The sequence below is a fragment of the Cetorhinus maximus genome, unplaced genomic scaffold, assembly GCF_964194155.1.
Source record: "Cetorhinus maximus unplaced genomic scaffold, sCetMax3.hap1.1 HAP1_SCAFFOLD_647, whole genome shotgun sequence".
Classification (NCBI taxonomy): domain Eukaryota; kingdom Metazoa; phylum Chordata; class Chondrichthyes; order Lamniformes; family Cetorhinidae; genus Cetorhinus; species Cetorhinus maximus.
In genome coordinates this window covers 16,248-36,979 of record NW_027596589.1, presented here as the reverse complement: position 1 = coordinate 36,979, position 20,732 = coordinate 16,248, and the positions used below count along the sequence as shown (strand labels likewise).

At 47.5% G+C, this 20,732-nt stretch overlaps 1 protein-coding gene across 1 annotated transcript in view; it reads left to right on the top strand.

Annotated features, from left to right (window-relative positions):
- Positions 1-19,395, top strand: part of LOC144674382 (RNA-binding motif, single-stranded-interacting protein 3-like) — a gene marked incomplete at its 3' end in the record, with an annotated part of 150,154 nt that extends 130,759 nt beyond the window's left edge. The window contains exon 3 of the mRNA XM_078535782.1: positions 19,337-19,395. Coding sequence (XP_078391908.1) covers positions 19,337-19,395 — 59 coding nt within the window. The remainder of the gene's footprint in view (positions 1-19,336) is intronic.
- Between the last annotated feature and the right edge of the window lie 1,337 nt (positions 19,396-20,732).

Sequence of the window (20,732 nt, the reverse complement as noted above, 5' to 3'; positions counted from 1 at the left end):
CGGCAAATCAAGAAGACTATTTGCTGGATCGGCAAAAAGAATTTATTATTTATCTCCCCGCCGGCTTAAAATGCATTTAAGCGGAGCAGGTCGCAGTTGGCAGGCTCCCAAAAGTGGACCCTGGGGTGACGGAGGGGAAAGGATTGAGGAGGCAGGAAGGGGTGGATTGTTACTCAGGCCGAAGCAACACTCATGTATTCTGGATGAGGAATGGAGAAGTGGCTGAGAGTGAACTGAAGGAGTCTTAGTTCAAAGTGTTGTCCTGTTTTCCCTCGTGTTCTTGGGTATGCAGTGTGGCAATGCCCATTATTGCTCGTGGTTGTATTTCTTCCTTACCCCTCCACACCCCGCTCCATTCCTCCATTTACTCTCCTCCTCTCCTGATGATACTGCCTTGTTCTAGGGTGCCGTCCCTCATGTGCCATTTGCCCGCCTTGCCCAAGTGGCCAATCCTCCTCTGTCATGGGCCCCGCAGCCTGGCATTACCAGGAGTGGGAGCCCTGGCTGATTCATCCCCTCCCCCAACTCAAGGGCAGTGAAGGCAATCCTTGCTACCCCCACGGTTACCTCAAATGAGATTAGCATGGAGCAAGGCTCCAACGTGAGCCTTTCCTCTTCTCTATGGAGCCGTGCCCTCTCCTGCAGCATCTTGTAGCATTGGGAAAGGTGTTTTTTTTGATGGAGGGAGAGGCCTGCTACTACCATGTTGGCATGAAAAGCAGAGTCATCAACTCTGATTGGATGTCCTCCTGGAGGATTCATCACATGACCCTCCCATTCCCAACTGCCCCCTCCCCCCGCAGATACTCCTGCCATTGGCCCATCTTCCGGGCAACACCGCCTTTCAACGGCCAATTGGAAAATGAGCTGACACTTCGGCCCCCATATTTACTAGAGGGATAGCAGCCTTTGTCAGCAGCCAGGAATGCTGGGATTTTGGAAGTCCTGCCGAATTTACCAGCAGGGCCTGGTTCAAGCTTTTTTTTTTTACCTTGCCAAGTCCCTCCTGACAGCTGGTGAGATTGAGAGGCCGCCTGCTGAGTGGGAAAGCCTATGGTGCAAGGCCACAGCCAGAGGGCTCACTGGGGACGATGGCCCCCCCAGCAACAGAGAAGGAGTGGGTGGAGTGTGATAGCGGGTTGGGGGGGTGATGGTGGTGGTGTTGGTGGGGAGGGGTGGTGCAGGCCGATCGTGGGAAGGCTTGTTTGAGAGCTGGTGGGGGGAGGCCGAAACGCTCCCACTCCTGGCCCACAAGCAGTGCTGGAAAATACTTAGCTGTTGGATCCAGCAGTTCCCATCTCCTTTGAACTGTCAGTCAAACAGTCTGTACCGTTTTCTGTACAGTCCGTGCAATAGGGGCTGTACCGTTGGGGTGGTTTACACCTGAACCATGTTGGGACGAGTGTCCTTGCAAATCACATAACTAGCGAAACAGAGAGAGCTTTAAACTAAACTAAGAGGGGTGAGGGATCAAGTTTGGGTAGAGGTAGCAGTTCAAGATGTCGAGTCAAGACAGGAGAGCAAAATAGTAATATGAGAAATGAGGGTCAGAGAATGGCAGGAAGGGACAGAGAGAAAAAACCTAAGAATACATCAACAGTCAAGACTAGATGTTATAAAGGTAACAAAAAGACAAAACTGAAGACATGTAGCATTCAGAACAAAGTAAATGAATTGAAGGCCCACATTGAAGTAAATAAATATGATCTGATAGCAATTATGGAGACGTGACTGCAGGGTGACAAAGACTGGGTCTTTAATATTGAAGGGTACATGACATTCAAGAAGAATAGGAAGCTGGGGAAAGATGGAGGGGTAGCACTGTTAATCAAAGAGGGCATTGGTGCAACAGTTAGAGATGACCTTGGTTCAGGAGATCAGGATGTAGGATCGGTTTGGGTGGAGATGAGGAATAGGGTAAAAAAGTCATTAGTGGGAGCGGTCTACAGGCCCCCTAACAGTAGCCACAATGTAGGACAAAGTATTCAAGAGAATATGTTGTGATAAAGGAACGACAATAATCATGGGTGATTTTAATCTACACATAAACTGGAAAAATCAGATTGGCAGTAGTAGCCTGAGGAGTTCTTAGAAAGCTTTTGAGATAGTTTCTTAGAGCAGCATGCTCTGGAACCAACCAGAGAACAGGTTATATTAGACTTGGTATTGTGTAACATGACAGGATTAATTAATGACCTCAGAGTAAAGGCACCAGTAAAGTAGGTAACAGCGACCACAGTGTAATTGAATTTTACATCCAGTTTGAAAGGAAGAAAAGTGGGTCTAGGATGAGTATCTTAAACCCAAATAAGGGCAACAATCTGGGGATGAAAGCTGAGCTAGCTGAAGTGAACTGAGAAACCAGGCTAGAGGATAGATCAATAGAGAAGCAGTGGCAAACATTTAAAGGGATATTTCAGAGTCTTCAGAATAAATACATTCCTATTATAAAGAAAAATTCTAAGGGGAGGACCCACCATCCGTGGATAACTAAAGAAGTTAAGGAAAGCATCAAACTTAAGGAAAAAGCATACAACTCCGCAAAGATGAGTAGCAGGACAGATGATTGGACAGAATATAAATAATGGCAGACAATGACTAAATCATTATCAGGAGGAAGAAATTAAGAGTATGAGAGGAAGCTAGCTAGAAATGTAAAAACAGCAAGAGTTTCTACAGGTATTTAAAAAGGAAAAGAGTAACTAAAGTGAGTGTTGGTCCATCAGAGAGTGACAATGGGGAGTTAATGGTAGATAATAAGGAAATGGCGGAAGAATTGAACAAATATTTTGTTTCTGTCTTCACTGTGGAGGATATAAAAAACATTCCAGTAATTGCTGCAAATCAGGAGGTGAACGGGAGAAAGGAATTTGGTGAAATTGAAATCACTAGGGAAGAGGTACTGAGCAAATTGATGGAGCTGTGGGCTGACAAGTCTCCGGGTCCCAATGGACTATATCCTTGGGTCTTAAAAGAGTTGGCTAATGAGGTAGTCGATGCGCTGGTGTTAATTTTCCAAAATTCCCTAGATTCTGGAAAGGTTCCGTCAGTATGGAAAGTAGCAAATGTAACCCCTCTATTCAAGAAAGGAGGGAGACAGAAAGCAGGAAACTTTAGGCCAGTTAGCTTGACGTCTGTTGTGGGGAAGTTATTAGAATCGATCATTAAGGGGCAGCTGGGCACTTAGAAGAGCTCAAGGAAATAGGGAAGAGTCAGCATGGTTTTGTGAAAGAAAAATCATGTTTAACCAAATAATTGGAGTTTTTTGAAGGAGTAACATGCGCAGTGGATAAAGGGGAGCCTGTAGACCTACTGCACTTGGATTTCCAGAAGACATTGGGTAAGCTGCCACATCAAAGGTTATTACGGAAAATAAAAGCGCATGGTGTAGGGGGTAACATATTAGCATGGATAGAAGATTGGCTAGCTGGCAGAAAGCTGAGAGTATGCATAAATGGGTCTTTGCAGGGGTCTGTGCTGGGGCCTCAACTTTTTACAGTTTACATCAATGACTTAGGTGAGGGGAGTGAAGACTTGGTAGTTAAATTTGCAGATGACACAAAGATAGGTAGGAAAGTATGTTGTGAAGAGGACGTGAGGAGGTTGCAGATGGATATTTAGATAGGTTGAGTGAGTGGGCAAAGATCTGGCAAATGGAGTTTAATGTGGGAAAATGTGAAATTGTTCACTTTGGCAGGAAGAACAAAAAAGCAGAGTATGACCTAAATGGAGAACGGCTGCATAATTCCGAGCTGCAGAGGGATCTAGGTGTTCTAATACATGAGTCACAAAAAGTTAGTATGCAGGTACAGCAAGCAATTAAAAAGGCTAATGGAATGTTATCCTTTATTACGAGAGGGATTGAACATAAAAGTAAGGATGTTATGCTTCAGTTATACAGGGCATTGGTGAAACCACATCTCGAATACCGTGTGCAGTTTTTGTCTCCTTACTTAAGGAAGGATGTAAATGCGTTGGAGGTGGTTCAGAGGAGGTTTACTAGATTGATACCTGGAATGAGCGGGTTGTTTTATGAGGAAAGGTTAGACAGACTGGGCTTGTTTCCACTGGAGTTTAGAAGGGTGAGGGGTGATTTGATTGAAGTATGTAAGATCCTGAACGGCCTTGACAAGGTGGATGTGGAGAGGATGTTTACTTGTGTGGGTGAGTCCAGACTAAGGGGCACAGTTTTAAAATTAGGGGTCGCCCTTTTAGGACAGAGATGAGGAGAATTTTTTTCTCTCAGAGGGTTGTGCGACTTTGGAACTCTCTGCCTCAGAAGGCAGTGGAGGCGGGGTCATTGACTAATTTTAAGGCACAAGTGGATAGATTCATGTTCGGCAAGGGGATCAAAGGTTATCGGGGGTAGATGGTAACGTGCAAATCGAAACACAAGAAGATCAGCCATGATCTTATTGAATGGGGAGCAGGCTCAAGGGGCCGAATGGTCTACTCCTGTTCCTATTTCGTATGTTCTTATGTTCCTTTCCTCCATCCCTAATATTTTCAAAGAAAATTAATCTCTCAACTTTTCTTTAAAACGTCGCTACGATTTTCCTCCTTACTGTTGCAGGTTGCTGAAGATTAATCTGTAATTCCCAGGGACTCCAGGGCATTCCTGGAGGAATTGGCAACCCTAAACAGAAACATTGTGGTTCATTTCTAACAAAGTATGGACCGCATAGTAACAGACCATTCGGCCTAACAACTCTGTGCCAGTGTTTATGCTCCACATGAGCCTCCTCCCATCCCCCCCTTCATCTCACAGCATGAACATATCCTTCTATTCCTTTCTCCCTCATGTGTTTATCCAGCTTCCCCTTAAATACATCTACACTATTCACCTCAACTACTCCCTGTGGGAGCAAGCTCCACATTCTCACCACTCTCTGGGGTCAAGGAGTTTCTCCTGAATTCCCAGTTGGGAATGAGTGACTCTCTGATGTTGATGATTTGAGGGACATTAGTTCACTGAGAGGCTGCAGCATTTGTCCAGGGGTTAATGTTTAGCAAAAATTGGAGTGTATTTTTTTTTATTCATACATGGATTGTGGGCTTCGCTGGCTGGGCCAGCATTTATTGTCCATTCCTAATTGCTCTTGAGAAGGCGGTGGTGAGCTGCCTTCTTGAACCACTGCAGCCCATGTAGTGTAGGTACACCCACAGTGCTGTTAGGAAGGGAGATCCAGGATTTTGACCCAGCGACAGTGAAGGAACGGTGATATATTTCCAAGTCAGGATGATGAGTGACTTAGAGGGGAACTTCCAGGTGGTGGTGTTCCCATGTGTCTGCTGCCCTTGTCCTTCTAGATGGTAGCAGTCATGGGTTTGGAAGGTGCTGTCTAGGGAGGCTTGGTGAGTTGCTGCAGTGCATCTTGTAGATGGTACACACTGCTGCTACTGTGCGTCAGTGGTGGAGGGAGTGAATGTTTGTGGATGGGGTGCCAATCAGGCAGGCTGCTTTCTCCTGGATGGTGTCGAGCTTCTTGAGTGTTGTGGGAGCTGCACTCATCCAGGCAAGTGGAGGGTATTCCATCACACTCCTGACTTGTGCCTTATAGATGGTGGACAGGCTTTGGGGAGTCAGGAGGTGAGTTTACTCGTTGCAGGATTCCTAGCCTCTGACCTACTCTTGTAGCCACAGTATTTATATGGCTAGTCCAGTTCAGTTTCTGATCAATGGTAGCCCCCAGGATGTTGATAGTGGGGGAATTCAGTGATGCTAATGCCATTGAATGTCAATGGGAGATGGTTAGATTCTCTCTCGTTGGAGATGGTCATTGCCTGGCACTTGTGTGGTGCGAATGTTACTTGCCACTTGTCAGCCCAAGCCTGGATATTGTCCAGGTCTTGCTGCATTTGGACATGGACTGCGTCAGTATCTGAAGAATCACGAATGGTGCTGAACATTGTGCAATCATCAGCGAACATCCCCACTTCTGACCTTATAATGGAAGGAAGGAAGGTCATTGATGAAGCGGCTGAAGATGGTTGGGCCGAGGACACTACCCTGAGGAACTCCTGCAGTGATGTCCTGGAACTGAGATGATTGACCTCCAACCATCACAACCATCTTCCTTTGTGCTAGGTATGACTCCAACCAGCAGAGAGTTTACCCCTGATTCCCATTGACTCTAGTTTTGCTAGGGCTCCTTGATGTCACATTTGGTCAAATGTGGCCTTGATGTCAAGGGCAGTCACTCTCACCTCATCCCCTCTGTGTGTAAGCACCCACTGCTGTAGGAGAGCAGCATAGACGTGGCACAGCGTGTCAATGGTCAGGGAACGGTACCCACCACCACAACAACAAGACGCATTTAACTTAGACCCTGAGCAGGAAGAAACGTCTCAAGATGCTTTGCAGCTAGGCCGGGCGCTAAGGTAAGGGGGAACAGAATTAGGGTTAGGTTACCAAACACTCGTGGCAAAAGAGATGAGTCTTGAGAAGGGATTTGTAAAGGAGAAGAGCAGAGTATGGAGAGCCAGAGAAGAAATTCCAAAGAATGGCAGTCAAGGCTTTGCTGCCACTGATGAGAGTGGGGCACAGTCGAAGGCCTTAGGCTTCCCAGTGTTGAGTGACGTACTTGGTTCTGAAGTTCAATGCCCCGTCCATGCAGACTTGCCCAATGCCAGCTGGAGTGTGGTAGGGACTTTACGATGAGGACCCAAGGATCCCCAGCCGGGGGCAGAGGGCGGTGTGCAGGCAGAGCGGGTGTGGAAAAACCGGCCAAGGATCCTGCCCTTGGTCATCCCTCCAGTGACCACCCCCCACCCCCCTGCCCCCATCTCCACGCCTGCTGATTGAAAGTCTCGAGGTGCTGAAGTCAGTTGAGGATTGGCTCAGGTGGAGTTGTGACGCCCCTGCAGCTGAATAGCCGGATGACACTCACTGGCTTGACCCGCACATGAAAGAACGATGCTTGAGTGAAGCACTGGAGGGCAAGGGTGTGCTGGGGGGGTGGTTTGACGATGGCACCACAACCCGCTTAAAGAAGAACTGAAAGGGCTTGCACTGGTATGGCGCCCAGGACATCCCAAAGCACTTCACAGCCAATGTTTCGAAGTGTCGCCGCTGTGGGAGTGTGGGGAAAGAGTCAACACCTTGCGGAGGGGAGAAAATTGGATCCCGTTTCGGAAATGCGAATGAGCTTTTGTCTTCAGGAGGATGAGCAGCTGCAGCAAGGCTGCTGCCAGAGAGCACTGTGCACTGATAGTCAGTACAAGACATGGTTATCAGCGTCTGTCATGTGAGTGTGTACCAGTTCCTTTATTACATTCCGAGACTGGTTGTCGGCATTCCTCAGTCCTGATCCACAGCAGAAGTTTGTTTTTAAATTTCCTTTGGAAGAGAGAAGGCACTCGCATTTCTATAGCAACTTTCACCTCCTCAGGACATGCTAAATTGCATCTCCCAGCCAGCAAATTGCATTTGCAAGTGTTTTCCCACTATCACTGTGTAGGTACACGCAGCAAGCAGACAATTTGCATGTAGCAAGCTCCCGCAAACAGCAATAAGTGACCAGACGATTACATTGAAGTTACAGCACAGAAACCGGTCATTCAGCTCACCAGGTTCATGCCGGTGTTTCTACTCCTCACCAGCCTCTTCTTCCTCTCACCCCCAGCAACTTCGCCCTCTATTCCTTTCTCCCTCGTGTGCTTATCCAGCTTCCCCTTTAATATATCTACATGATTCACCTCAAACGCTCCCTGTGCTAGCAAGTTCCGCATTCTCACTGCTCGACCATTCTTGTGGCATTGATTGCCCGCTTGTGAGTGCCACCAGCTGCGCCAAGGCCCATACTTTGACATAGCGTCTATACCCAGAGATGGTAAGCCAGCACCCTCCAAGCGGGTGTCTGGGCAGTGAGTCAGTGAAAACAGTCAAATAGCTCACACTGCGCACTCTTAACAGGAGACACTGCAAAACGCTGAACATACTATTCCACAGGGTGCATGAAAGACTTGTAGCCTCCAGCGTGGTCTCTCACTGAGCTTCCTGTGGCTTCCTCTCACAGACAGAGGCTCAGGGCGCAGTGCACTTGTAAAAGCAGGAACAGAGTCTGAGGAAAATGTTAATGGGCAGTGCTCTCCGGGCTCTCCATCACATGGATTTGCCTGCTTGGCATCATTTTGACTTGGTCCAGCTCCACCGAGAAAAAGCTTTCAATTCTTGGATTTGCCCTGGAACAATAGAAACCTATTAAACACAAACGCTAAAGGAGTGTTAAGCATTTCACTTCCCTCTGCAGGTCAGTTCATTAAATTTAAGTCATAGTCTTTCACGCATTTGCCTCAGCAAATTGCCAGCCATTTAACTGTGTTGGCAGAGGTGGTAGTGAGTTGCCTTCTTGAACTGCTGCAGTCCATGTGGCGTAGGTACACCCACAGTGCTGTTCCAAGATTTTGACCCAGCGACAGTGAAGGAACGACGATATATTTCCAACTCAGGATGGTGAGTGACTTGGAGGGGAACTTCCAGGTGGTGGTGTTCCCATGTGTCTGCTGCCCTTGTCCTTCTAGATGGTAGTGGTCGTGGGTTTGGAGGGTGCTGTCTAAGGAGCCTTGGCTTCTGCAGTGCATCTTGTAGATGGTACACACTGCTGCCACTGTGCGTCGGTGGTGGAGGGAGTGAATGTTTGTGGATGTGGTGCCAATCAAGCGGGGCTGCATTGCCCTGGATGGTGTCAAGCTTCTTGAGTGTTGTTGGAGCTGCACTCATCCAGGCAAGTGGGGAGTATTCCATGATGGTGGACAGGCTTTGGGGAGTCAGGAGGTGAGTTCCTCTCCGCAGGATTCCTAGCCTCTGACCTGCTCTTGTAGCCACAGTATTTATATGGCTAGTCCAGTTCAGTTTCTGGTCAATGGTAACCCCCAGGATGTTGATAGTGGGGGATTCAGTGATGGTAATGCCGTTGAACATCAAGGGGAGATGGTTGGATTCTCTCTTGTTGGAGATGGTCATTGCCTGGCACTTGTTTTGTGTGAATGTTACTCGCCACTTGTCAGCCCAAGCCGGAATGTTATCCAGGTCTTGCTGCATAGGGACACAGATTGCTTCAGTATCTGAGGAGTCATGAATGGTGCTGAACATTGTGCAATCATCAGCGAATATCCCCACTTCTGACCTTATGATGGAGGGAAGGTCATATGGGCCTAGGACACTAACCTGAGGAACTCCTGCAGCGACGTCCTGGGACTGAGATGATTGACGTCAACAACCATAATCAACTTCCTTTGTGCTAGGTATGACTCCAACCAGCGGAGAGTTTACCCCTGATTCACATTGACTCCAGTTTTGCTAGGGTTCCCTGATGCCACACTCGGTCAAATGCAGCCTTTGTCTCTCACCTCCCCTCTTGAGTTCAGCTCTTTGTTCTGCATCATTGGTGGACATTCAAACAGCCTTGTAGTTTACCAAAACAGAACCTGAGCGATAATCCTGGGGTAATATCCCTATCTAACAATGGTACAGGAAGGCCCACCATCACAAACTTCTCCAGTCAACGAAGGATAGACAATAAATGGGGCTATTCCTGTGGTTGCCACAGTCCCCCAAGAACATTTTTTTAAAATAATGCGGGTGACTGCCCATTATCATTGTAGGACTGAGGATGGGAACCTAATCCATGTGAAATACATTGTGGCGGGGAACATCCCAGTGGTTGCGCCTACCCAAGGAGCTCCACGTTGCTGACGTCAGCAGAAGCAAAGAGTTAAGAGTACGAGATGCTGCGAGACAGCTTGATCCATGAAGAGAGAACAAGTCCCACAGTTTTCTCAGGCACTGCTGTGCCTCGTAATAGCCAATTCGAACTACATCATGCAAGACAAAAGAAAAAAGACGTGCATTTATAAAATGCCTTATCTCATTTCTCCAACTTGAGAAAGCACCTCACAGGCAACAAACTACTTTGAAAAGCCCACACGGTTGATATGTTGGAAAATACGGCAGCCATTTTGCACACCGCAAGATCCCTCAAACAACAATGACGTGAACGACCAGTTGGCCTGGGACCTTTTTTTGGGGGACATCTCATTTGTTGGGAGATGAATGTTCGCCTGGACCCCCACTCCCCTGCCCTTCTTTCATGGAATCTTGAATTCCGTCTGGACAAAAAATAGCAGTTTAACTTGCCACCTGAAAGAGGGCATCTCCAGACAGGGCAGTGGTTCCCACAGTTGTCCACAGTCCCTCTCAGACTGTGTGCCATCCATGGCTCAGTTGGTAGCGCTCTCAACTCTGACTTATAAGATTCTGGGTTCAGTCTCCACTCCAGGACTCAAGCACAAAAGTCAAGGCTGGTGCTCCAGTGCATGAAGATGTTAAACTGAAGCCCTGTCTGTCCTCTCTGGTGGATGTGAAAGATCCCATGGCCACTATTTTAAAGAAGAGCAGAGGAGTTCTGCCCTCCCAGTGTCCTGGGCAATATTTATCAACATCACAGGTTATCTGGTCATTATCGCATTGCTGTTTGTGGGAGCTTGTTGTGTGCAAATTGGCTGCCACGTCTCCTACATTACAACAGTGACTACACTTTGAAAAAAGTACTCGATTGGCTGAAAAGCATTTTGAGACGCCCAGTGGTCGTGAAAAGTGCTATATAAATGCAAGTCTTTCTTGCTCTGTCATGAATACATGAGTATGAAGCATTATTAATGAAGTCATCGTGGATAGAAGCTGTTATTTAATTAAGGAGATGGATAGGTGAAAGTGTGTCCTAGAAATGTCATTTTAGACTTTTCTCATCAGGTATTTTTCCCCTTCTTCTCCTGAAGGCTTTGATTCCTACAGCGATTAAAATCAGGGATGCTCAAGAGTCCAGAATTGGAGGAGCGCAGATATCGCTGAGGGTTGTGGGGCTGGAGGAGATTTCAGAGATAGGGAGGGGCAAGGCCATGGAGGGATTTGTAAACAAGGATGAGAATTTTGAGAATTAGGGCATTGCTTGACTGGGAACCAATGTAGGTCAGCAAGAGATGATGGATGAAGGGGACTTGGTAGGACATTAGCAGCAGAACAGACATTCTGGAGGGAGATGTGGAGAGGGACGGTGAGAGATGATCCACTGGGAGAGTCTCCAGGGTATATACACTACGAGGGGTGAGTTGGACAGGGGTCGGGGGAGGAGATTGGAGGATTCGGCCCCAGCAGGCACAGGAAGGTCAGTGAGAGACCGGGATGGGGCAATTGGAGTTACTGTTTGCGAAGAGACAGTGACAAATACCCTGATGGGCCGTTCGGAGAATGAAGAAGGAAGCTGCCAGCTTAACTCAGAGGGAGTCAAGCCTGAGATGGCAACAGAAGGCAAGTCGGATTATCAAGGAGTACTGAAGGGTCGGCGTAGGCATTTAAGAGGGCAGAGTACCCAAGGGAGGAGAAAAGAAAGGGAACATGACAACAGGAGAGAGGGGTCTCGGAGGGGTGAAGAGAAAGTAAGCAAAGAAGAGACAGAAAAAGTGCGGAGTACTGCAGTGATCAGAACTGTACACAGCATTCTAAGTCACACCAATGGTTTATACAGTGGCAGGATTGTCTCCAACGTTCCATCTAATTTCTGTTTGCTATGCACTGCCTGCTTGTTGCACTGCAAGGCCCCTTTAAGATTGACACCCGGCCAGGCATGTGCATATCTTAAAAGTACCATGGCTTGTACGTGCCCGGTTTGTTCCCTGCAAGACACATTCTAGATTACTGCCTGTCTGTACACCCACGCAGCTGAGAGGGAACATGGCTTCCGTCATTATATTGACCTTTTGTACGTCAGATTTGCTTCACTCACTGCTACCGAGTATTGCTGCGCTTGCTTGCATTTATTCTCAATCAGGACACCCAGATCTCTCTCATATTACAAGCACTTTGTTTTCTTTCCATTTAACTAATAGTCCCTTCCGGGGACTTGTTTGCACTTTTTTTTACATTGAATGTCGCCTGCTCAATTCCCAAGCATCTCCAAATCCTCCTCCAGTTTGTCCTGCCCAGTTCTGGAGCGTCTACCACCTTCATTAGCTGTGCATCCATTGTGCTTGCAACTCTAAGCTCCAGGTCATTTGTGAAGGTATCAAACAAGAGAGAGCCCAAAACAGAGCTCCACTACTAACATTCCCCCAGGTTGACAACAATCCATGGACCAGCACCCCTCTGGGCTCTATCAGTCAACCAATTACATATCTATTGTAAAATATTTCCACTGATTCCCACTCTTTTTTATTTTCAGTACCAGCCTCTCCAGAGGATCTGTGTCAAAGGCCGTACCGCAATCCAAGTGTACCACATCCACTGCCTTATCCCTGTCCAGCTCCTTTGTCACACCCTCAAAGAAAACCAGTAAGTTAAATATCAAGACCTCCCCTTCATGACTCCATATTGTCTATCTTTTTTTTACGATTTTATTTCTAACCAGCCGCTCCGTGCTCTTACCTTTAATAAGCGTTTCCGTAGCTTGATCCACGATGGATGCCAAACTTTACTGATCTGTCGTTTCCTGGGTTATCTGTGCTACCATTTTTAAAACTGGGAGGAATATCTGCCTTTCTCCAGTCCCCGGGCACCTTTCCAGTATTCAGGAACTTCTGGAAGATTTAGATCAGTGTTCCCGCATTTTCCTCACTCACTCCCCTCTTCCGTGCCGTAGCTAATGATTCTATAGGAACCTCGGATGCAAATTATCTGGCCCCTGAGATTTATTCACGTTACATTTTCACAGCTGCTTGGCAACCATGCTGGTTGTAATCTGAATACAGTCGTGTCAAGATTTACCTCTGCAACATGCTTGCGCTCCCTCTCCAGATCAAATAAATTACTTATCTCCTCATTGTTAAAAACTGAGATCGCAAAACTTAATAATACTCTAGCAGCCTGTGTAGTATCGGTTGACAAAGTTTCACCTGATTCCACTTTTTAATATAACAAAAGAATTTTGATATTCTTCAATTATCTCACTATATTCAATATGAAAGTTTTCTTTGAAATGTTGCTTTTGCTATTGAATCTGTCTTAGCTGGTTACCCGGTTCTCGTGTTAATGGTACCCGCTCATGGTGCTAATTTGCTGTCAGCAACCGGTGTCAGTTTGTTCCCTGTTTTGCTTGGTACCTGGCTGTGGTGTTTGGTTGCTGGCTAGTTTCTAATATAGCGCCAACCTCTCCCTAATCCTGCACTAACTTGGTAACCCTGCCGTAGAGATGGCTGATGTGGGGATTAGGAAGAACACACTGTTATAGTAAGGGTGTGGTTGGGGAGGGGGGTGGGTGAGTCACCTCATCGGAGCAGAATAGAGGAGGATCAAAGGCACTTATGTCGAGCGCAACAGCCTCAGTGGTGCCATTGGGCTCTGTGAAGCCAGTGTTGTGAAACCCTGCACACACCAGAGAGGACTATTGGTGCCAACTGCTACTGCCTGCTATTTGGAGTGCCGTTTCCTGATCATTGGCCTTATTGAAGTTCAGTGGTGATGTACTTGGCTAGCAACACGGAATCTTAGGGTGGGCCACCAGCAAAAGTACAACATGGAACAAGAGCACAATCCTGCAGGCGCTGGAAATCTGAAATAAAAACAGAAAATATGGGAAATACTCAGCAGGTCCGTGGTGAGAGAAACAGCGTTAATGTTTCAGGTTGATGACCTCTCTTCGGAACAGGACAAAGTTAGAGATGCAACAGGTTTGAAGCAAGTATGGAGGCAGGGAAAGGACAAAAAGGAAGATCGAAGAGGATCAGAACAAAATGGAAGGTCTGTGATCAGGTGGAAGGCAGGTGAGATTAAATGAGGAAAGAGATGTTGGTGCCAAGCAACAGGGATGGTGATGTGACAAGAAACAAAAGATGGACATAGAGGAGGTGTCAGTGGTGCCAGCAGAACTATCGCCACCATCTGCTGTCCAAGAAAATAGGTAAGTGGTTATTGTATGAAATTGTTGAATTCAGTTTTGATTCCTGGAAAGGTGTGAACTGCCTCATCGATGAAGGAGCTGCTGTTCCTTGAGCTTGCGTTGAGCTTCAATAGAACAGTTTCAGAGTACGAGGACAGCCATGACATGACATGTGATCTGAGGCTGTTAAAATAAAAGGGACGCCAACACAGCCAGTTGCTGAGTCAGTGGGCAAATTCTCTTCAGGGTGGTGGCCATTCAACTTCCCCTGTGCTCCAGATGTTGACATTTGAAGCTCCTCAACAAGTCGACCTCCCAGCATGACTGGAAGCCAACAACCTGCCAAACATCTGCTGATGCCAACGGTGCGATTATTGACTAATCGCACTCCCAATCAAGCGAGACTGCCATTGCTGTGAACAGGGCCGACGAGTAAAGTTGGCAGAGGCAGTCCATTCAGGGTCTCGCGGGTTTCTTTCACAGCTGGCACAAAGGTGGTTGGCACAGGATGGCGATCTCAGAATGGCAGTGGCACGCCAATGGGCCCCCCAGCGGCAGTTTTCTAAATAAATAGACTCTTTGACTATGATATTGGCCAACCTTCCAGGGATGCCCCTCTCAGCTGAGCAAAAGGAGGACCAAAACTTATCAGCAATGATTGAATGGCGGAGCAGACTCGATGGGCCAAATGGCCTAATTTCTGCTCCTATGTCTTATGGTCTTATAAGAGGGATCTGGTGCCATCAGGTTTCGCTTGAAGTTGGATGCCACTGGGGGCCGGGCTGGCAGGAAGAAGGGTCCAGCGGCTTATTGAGGTTTGGACGCAAATTGGATTATTCAACACATCTGAGAAGAAACTAGATAAGTATACAAGGGAGAAAGGAATAGTAGGATATGCTGATAGGCTGAGATGAAGTAGGGTGGGAGGAGGCTTGTGTGGAGCATAAACACCAGCATGGACCAGTTGGGCCAAATGGCTTGTTTCTGTGCTGTAAATTTGATGGAATTCTTTGGAATCTTTAAAAGGGGGGAATGGTGGTCAGTAAACCAGCTCGGAATCTCACTCCAACTCGCTCGCCGGTGACCCCTGCCGCACCATGCAGGGGTACACAGGACTGGTCTGCAATGCCCCTTGGCATCAAAGGTGTGGAGGTGAAGGATGGCTTCCCGGGCCTACACTTGGATGCGGAGCTGAGCCGGCAGCTCAGGGAGAGTAAGTGCGAGTGGGGGGGAACAGGACTGCGCCTCCTGTTCAGGAGACAAAGCCTGGATCAATCTGTGGCCATTCGCACGAACTTGGCTGTCGGCACCATTAATCACCGGAATAAACTGTAATGAACACCGAGCCATTCAAAAAGAACATGAGATCACACGGATGCCTTTGCTTGAATGAGTCATTCAGGAAATTTATACGCACTCTCGAGGCTGCAGCTGACGAGAACAGGAAATATTTTTGCACGTGATAGGACTTATTTATAGAGCCTCCTGATTCATTTAACTGTGGTAACCTTTTCCCTCCTAGGAAGGGGGAAAGCATTTGAAGCAAATTGCTTGCTTTAAGCATAAGAACATAAGAAACAGAAGCAGGAGTAGACCATTCGGCCCCTTGAGCCTGCTCCACCATTCAATACAGTCATGGCTGATCTTAGGCTTCAACTCCACTTTCCCACCCACTCCCCATTTCATTTGATTCCATAAGAGACCAAACATCTGTCTATTGCAGCCTTAAATCCATTCAACGATGGAGCATCCACAACCCTCTAGGGTGAAGAATTCCAAACATTCCCAACCCTTTGAGTGAAGAAATTTCTCCTCATCTCAGTCCTAAATGATCGGCCCCTTATCCTGAGACTGTGCCCCCGTGTTCTAGATTCCCCAGCCAGGGGGAACAATCTCTCAGTATCTACCCTGTCAAACCCCTTCAGAATTTTTATCTCATGCAAACCTGTGTGGCACATGGTGGGTCATCGATGGTTGGGCAAGGGGGAGAGGAGGAGGGGAAGCACTTTGAATGCATTTGCAGTGTGTTGATCTTCTGCCCTTTTGGGCGTGATTCGCAGCGATGTGCCCACCGGCGATGGTTTCCTTTCGATCTGTTGCTTGTGCCCACCAGAATTGGATGGCATGCTCAGTTGAACGGACTGCTGCTGGCACCCCTACCCCACTGCTGTTTCTGCGTGGCACTCTGCTGTATTCCCACATGTTCCCATGCAACGCAAGCTCCCTGCACTAACAGTACAACTTTGACGGGTCCATGTTGTATACCCCACTGTTTGGCATCAACCCTTTGTGTCAGCCCAGCTCCTGTTCGACATGAATTTGTTCATCATTGCAGTGTGACAGGTCTATCCTGAAGCCTGTCTCACCTCTTGCTCTCTTCCGCCTGTTGTATGTTGCCATCCTCCAGTGCTCCTACTGTTTCTTATGTCTGTGCTGAATGAAAACTAAGATGTTTCTTTGCGCACGTTACCCACTCTCATTCTCGCTCTTACATCTCCTGTGCTGGTCAAGAAAGTTTGGGTGTTTTCTGTGATACAAAGGCATTTATTTAAATTCATTTTGAGGATGTGGGCGTCCTGGCTGGGTCAGCTTTTATTACCCATCCCTAATTGCCCTTGAGAAGGTGGTGGTGAGCTACCTTCTTGAACCGCTGCAGCCCATGTGGTGTAGGTACACCCACGGTGCTGTTAGGAAGGGAGTTCCAGGATTTTGACCCAGCAACAGCGAAGGAATGGCGATATATTTCCAAGTCAGGATGGTGAGTGACTTGAAGGGGAACATGCAGGTGGTAGTGTTCCCATGTGTCTGCTGCCCTTGTCCTTGGTTTGGAAGGAGCCTTGGTGAATTCCTGCAGTGCTCCTTGTAGATGGTACACACTGCTGCCACTGTGCGTTGGTGGTGGAGGGAGTGAATGTTTAAGTTGATGGATGGGGTGCCAATCAAGCGGGCTGCTTTGTCCTGGATGGTATTGATTTTCTTGAGTGTTGTGGGAGCTGCACTCATCCAGGCAAGTGGGGAGTATTCCATCACACTCCTGACTTGTGCCTTGTGGACAGGCTTTGGGGAGTGAGGAGGTGAGTTACTCGCTGCAGAATTCCCAGCCTCTGACCTGCTCTTGTAGCCACAGTATTTATATGGCTAGTCCAGTTCAGTTTCTGGTCAATGGTAACCCCCAGGATGTTGATAGTGGGGGAGTCAGTGATGGTAATACCATTGAACATCAAGGGGTGATGGTTAGATTCTCTCTTGTTGGAGATGGTCATTGTCTGACACTTGTGTGGTGCGAATGTTACTTGCCACTTGTCAGCCCAAGCCTGGATATTGTCCAGGTCTTGCTGCATTTGGACATGGGCTGCTTCAGTATCTGAGGAGTTGCGAATGGAACTGAACTCTGGGAGATGCATTGTGTTCTATGCTTTATACTAATAGTTGGGGTTGCGCTCAGGTGGGGGGTGAAGTGTTCGTGTGATCTGGAGAATTGTGTGGTTTGGTGGTGGGGTGAGGGTGGACTTGAGGTGTTGTGGTGGAGGAGTACAGGGAGGGCATTGGGGTGGGGACTGTGAGTGTGCGAGAGGGCTATAAGAATCGTGGAGAAGGGCGGTGGGATTTTGGAGTATGAGGAAAGGTATTACTGTTCAGCGAGCTGGTTGGCAGTGGTGCCGTTTTATGCAGATGGCGCCTGTCTGTACGCTGGCTGTGAGAAGGGGATGGGATGTAGGCACATTGGGAGCAGGGAGGGAGCTGGGATTGGAAATAGTAACGTGGAGGGGGCCGCTGCAAGGGTGTGGGAGGATTTCATGTACTTTATATTTTGCCCTTGGCATGCGGGATCGACAGGTCAGGAAGCCAATTAAGGCCCGCCCAGCGTGATACACGAGGAGGGGGGGATGGGGTGAGGAGGGCGAGCAGGCCTAGTGTGCACTTCACGCCTGCGCACGAGAGAGCGCTGAATAATCTCCCTGAGGCACGGAGCTGCCTCAGGGAGATGAGGAGTTTGAAAAAATAATAAAGAGCCGGAAAATGTAATGAAACATGTTCCCTCATGTGACTCTGTCACATGAGCAGGGACATGTTTTTAATTAAAAAATGAAAGTTTTTATTTGATTTTTACTAGCTTTTGGAAACCTCAACCCGCCCATCTGAAGTGCAGCCGCTGTTGTAATATCTGAAAGACAGCAGTCACCTTGCGCATAGGAAGCTCCCTCAAGCAGCAATGTGATAATGGCTAGATAGTTTGGTTTAATAATGTTGGTTAAGCAACGACTAATTGGAGAATTGCCCAACTTTTCTCGGAATAGTGGCCTGGGGATCGTTTACCTGCAGCTGAGACGGTCTAAGTTTAACATCAGTAGGGCCAAATGTTTACACATTTCCCCACACGCTCCTTGTAAAATAAATCATTAAAATGACAAGTGCTGGTGTGACGGCACTGAGTCGGGAATGGACTCTGAATGCTTTGAAGCACTTAATGAGGTTTTAGTATCTTTGACTGGGACTATGGCGGGAAGTTGTGTAAAAGCACTTTGCTCAATTAAAGGCCAGTTCTGTCTCGATGGCCGCAGACTGAACAATAATGTCACTTGCCTTTTTTAATTTTATGATGTGCATCAGCAGGAAGATGTGCTCAGTGGGTTAAAGTTGCCCTTAAGGATGTGTCGGAAAATGCGGGTGGTCCATTGCAGCATTGGTTGTTTTCTCACTCGGAAGAGGCCCTGACCTTTAGGTGGGAACCAGTCAGGGGTCACGGGAGGGGGTGGGGCGGCGGCATAGTGACCGTGGCCACATGTTATGTTGAGAAAAGCAACCCGCAGGGATGCAGAGGGTGTGCCCGTGTATGAATTTGGAAGAAAAAGAGACTTTCAAGTCTAAAAATATATTTAAAAATATTCAGGATGGAGCCAGGAGGATTGTGGGAAATCAGAGCTAAAGAAACCAATGGCATGTGGTGGAATCAGCCCATCAGAGGTAAGTAGAAGAAATAGGGTTCGAATTGGCATCAGCCTGACAGAAAACAGAAGACTTTCATTTATGTAGCACCTTTGGCTGCCTCAAGATGTCACAAAGCTCTTTGCCACCATTGTAGTACTTTGTGAAGTGTGGTCCCTGTTGTAATGTAGGAAACACAGCAACTAATTTGTGCACAGCAAGCCCCCACAAACAGCAATGTGACAATGACCAGACAATCTGCTTTTTTGCGATGTTGCGGCTAAGAGATAAATATTGGCCAGGACCCTGGGGAGAACTTCACCGCTCTTCTTCGGATCGGTCCCAGGGGATCTTTTACACCCACCGGAGACTGGCAGAGCGAGCTCCAGTTTAACATCTCACCTGAAAGGTGGTACCTCTGACAGTGCAGCACTCCCTCAGGACTGTACTGGAGTGTCAGCCTAGATTACCTGCTCTAACGCTGAATTAAACTGCTGTGTTCATCATTTTATTTCTAAATGTTTCTTTCCTTGTAACAGGTACGGTAAAATAGTCTCCACAAAGGCCATCCTGGACAAGACAACGAACAAGTGCAAAGGTAGGAGACTCTACTTCTCCACTATCTGATATTAAAGGACTTAGAAGGCAGAGCTAGGTGACATGACACATCTGTGCCACCCCTGTTCACATTGTCATTCCCAATGCCAACATTCCCTGATTTGAATCCACACTGGCAGGAGGTGGCATGGAAGACGAGGAAGGTTGGAGAGGCCTTTGCAATTGTGGAGTTATCATCAGGCGCTCCCTTGCTCCTTCTGGAATCCAGGATTAAGTACTGTACAGGAATGATGTGGAGATGTGACACGAGGGCGTGATAATGACGCTGTGATTTGTTTTTATGCGAGTTTTCAACCAGCCACTGAATGAACGGTTCTGATTTGACCTGGTGCTGGCAAAGTGTGTGATAACGGAGAGAGATCTTGTGCTTTCATTGCGAATGGAGGAGCAACTTGCTCTGGTAGCTGTATTTACACCATGGGCAATTCTGTGGCAGGACCATTTGTTGAGCTTTGCAAATGGGTTGAAGTTGCACAGTGTGATACCAGCATTGCTAAACTGTTCATACGAAATTCCGACTGCTGTGTTGGTGATGGTGTTAACAACAACAACTTGCATTGGGATAGCACCTTTAAAGTAGTTAGGCCATCCGAAGGGAGCGTTATCAGAAACAAAATTCAGTACCAAGCCACTTAAGGAGATATCAGGACAGACGACCAAAAGCCTGGTCAAAAAGGTAGGTCTTAAAGGAAGAGAGAGAGGTGGAGAGGCGCAGGGAAGGAATTCCAGATGAAGGCAATGGTGGAATGATTAAACCCAGTGAGCACAAGGCCAGAACTGGAGTGCAGAGTTCGAGGAGGGGTGTGGGGCTGGAGGAGATTACAGAGATAGGGAAAAGGAAGACCATGGAGGAAAACTAGGATGAGAATTTTAAAACGGAGCAGTACTAAGAGTCAATAATGTTCCAGGCGTCAATAATGTTGGTCAGCGAGCACAGGGGTGATGGTCAAGCCGGACTTGTTGTGGGTTAGGACGCAGGCAGCAGAGTTTCAGACAAGCTCAAATTTGCGGAGAAATAAACAGATTTGTGCCCCTGTTACGGTAGTGGATGCTTGTTTGTTCATTGCTCATATTGCAGTACATGATTTGAAGCTGAAATGGTTAACGCATGCCTCTCAGTCAGTGGGAGCCGGGCAGGGTTCATAATCTTTACTTCCTCGCTGCTAACTCTGAGGAAAAAGACTCAAGATTCTCTCATCGTCGCCCGGTGGGGAGGGGTGTGGGGTGAATGAACTGCAGTTCCATTTGTGCAGAGCAGGGAGCTGGCAAACAGCTCACAGAGCAAAAAGTGCCACAATTATAGCCTTTGTGTGTGAA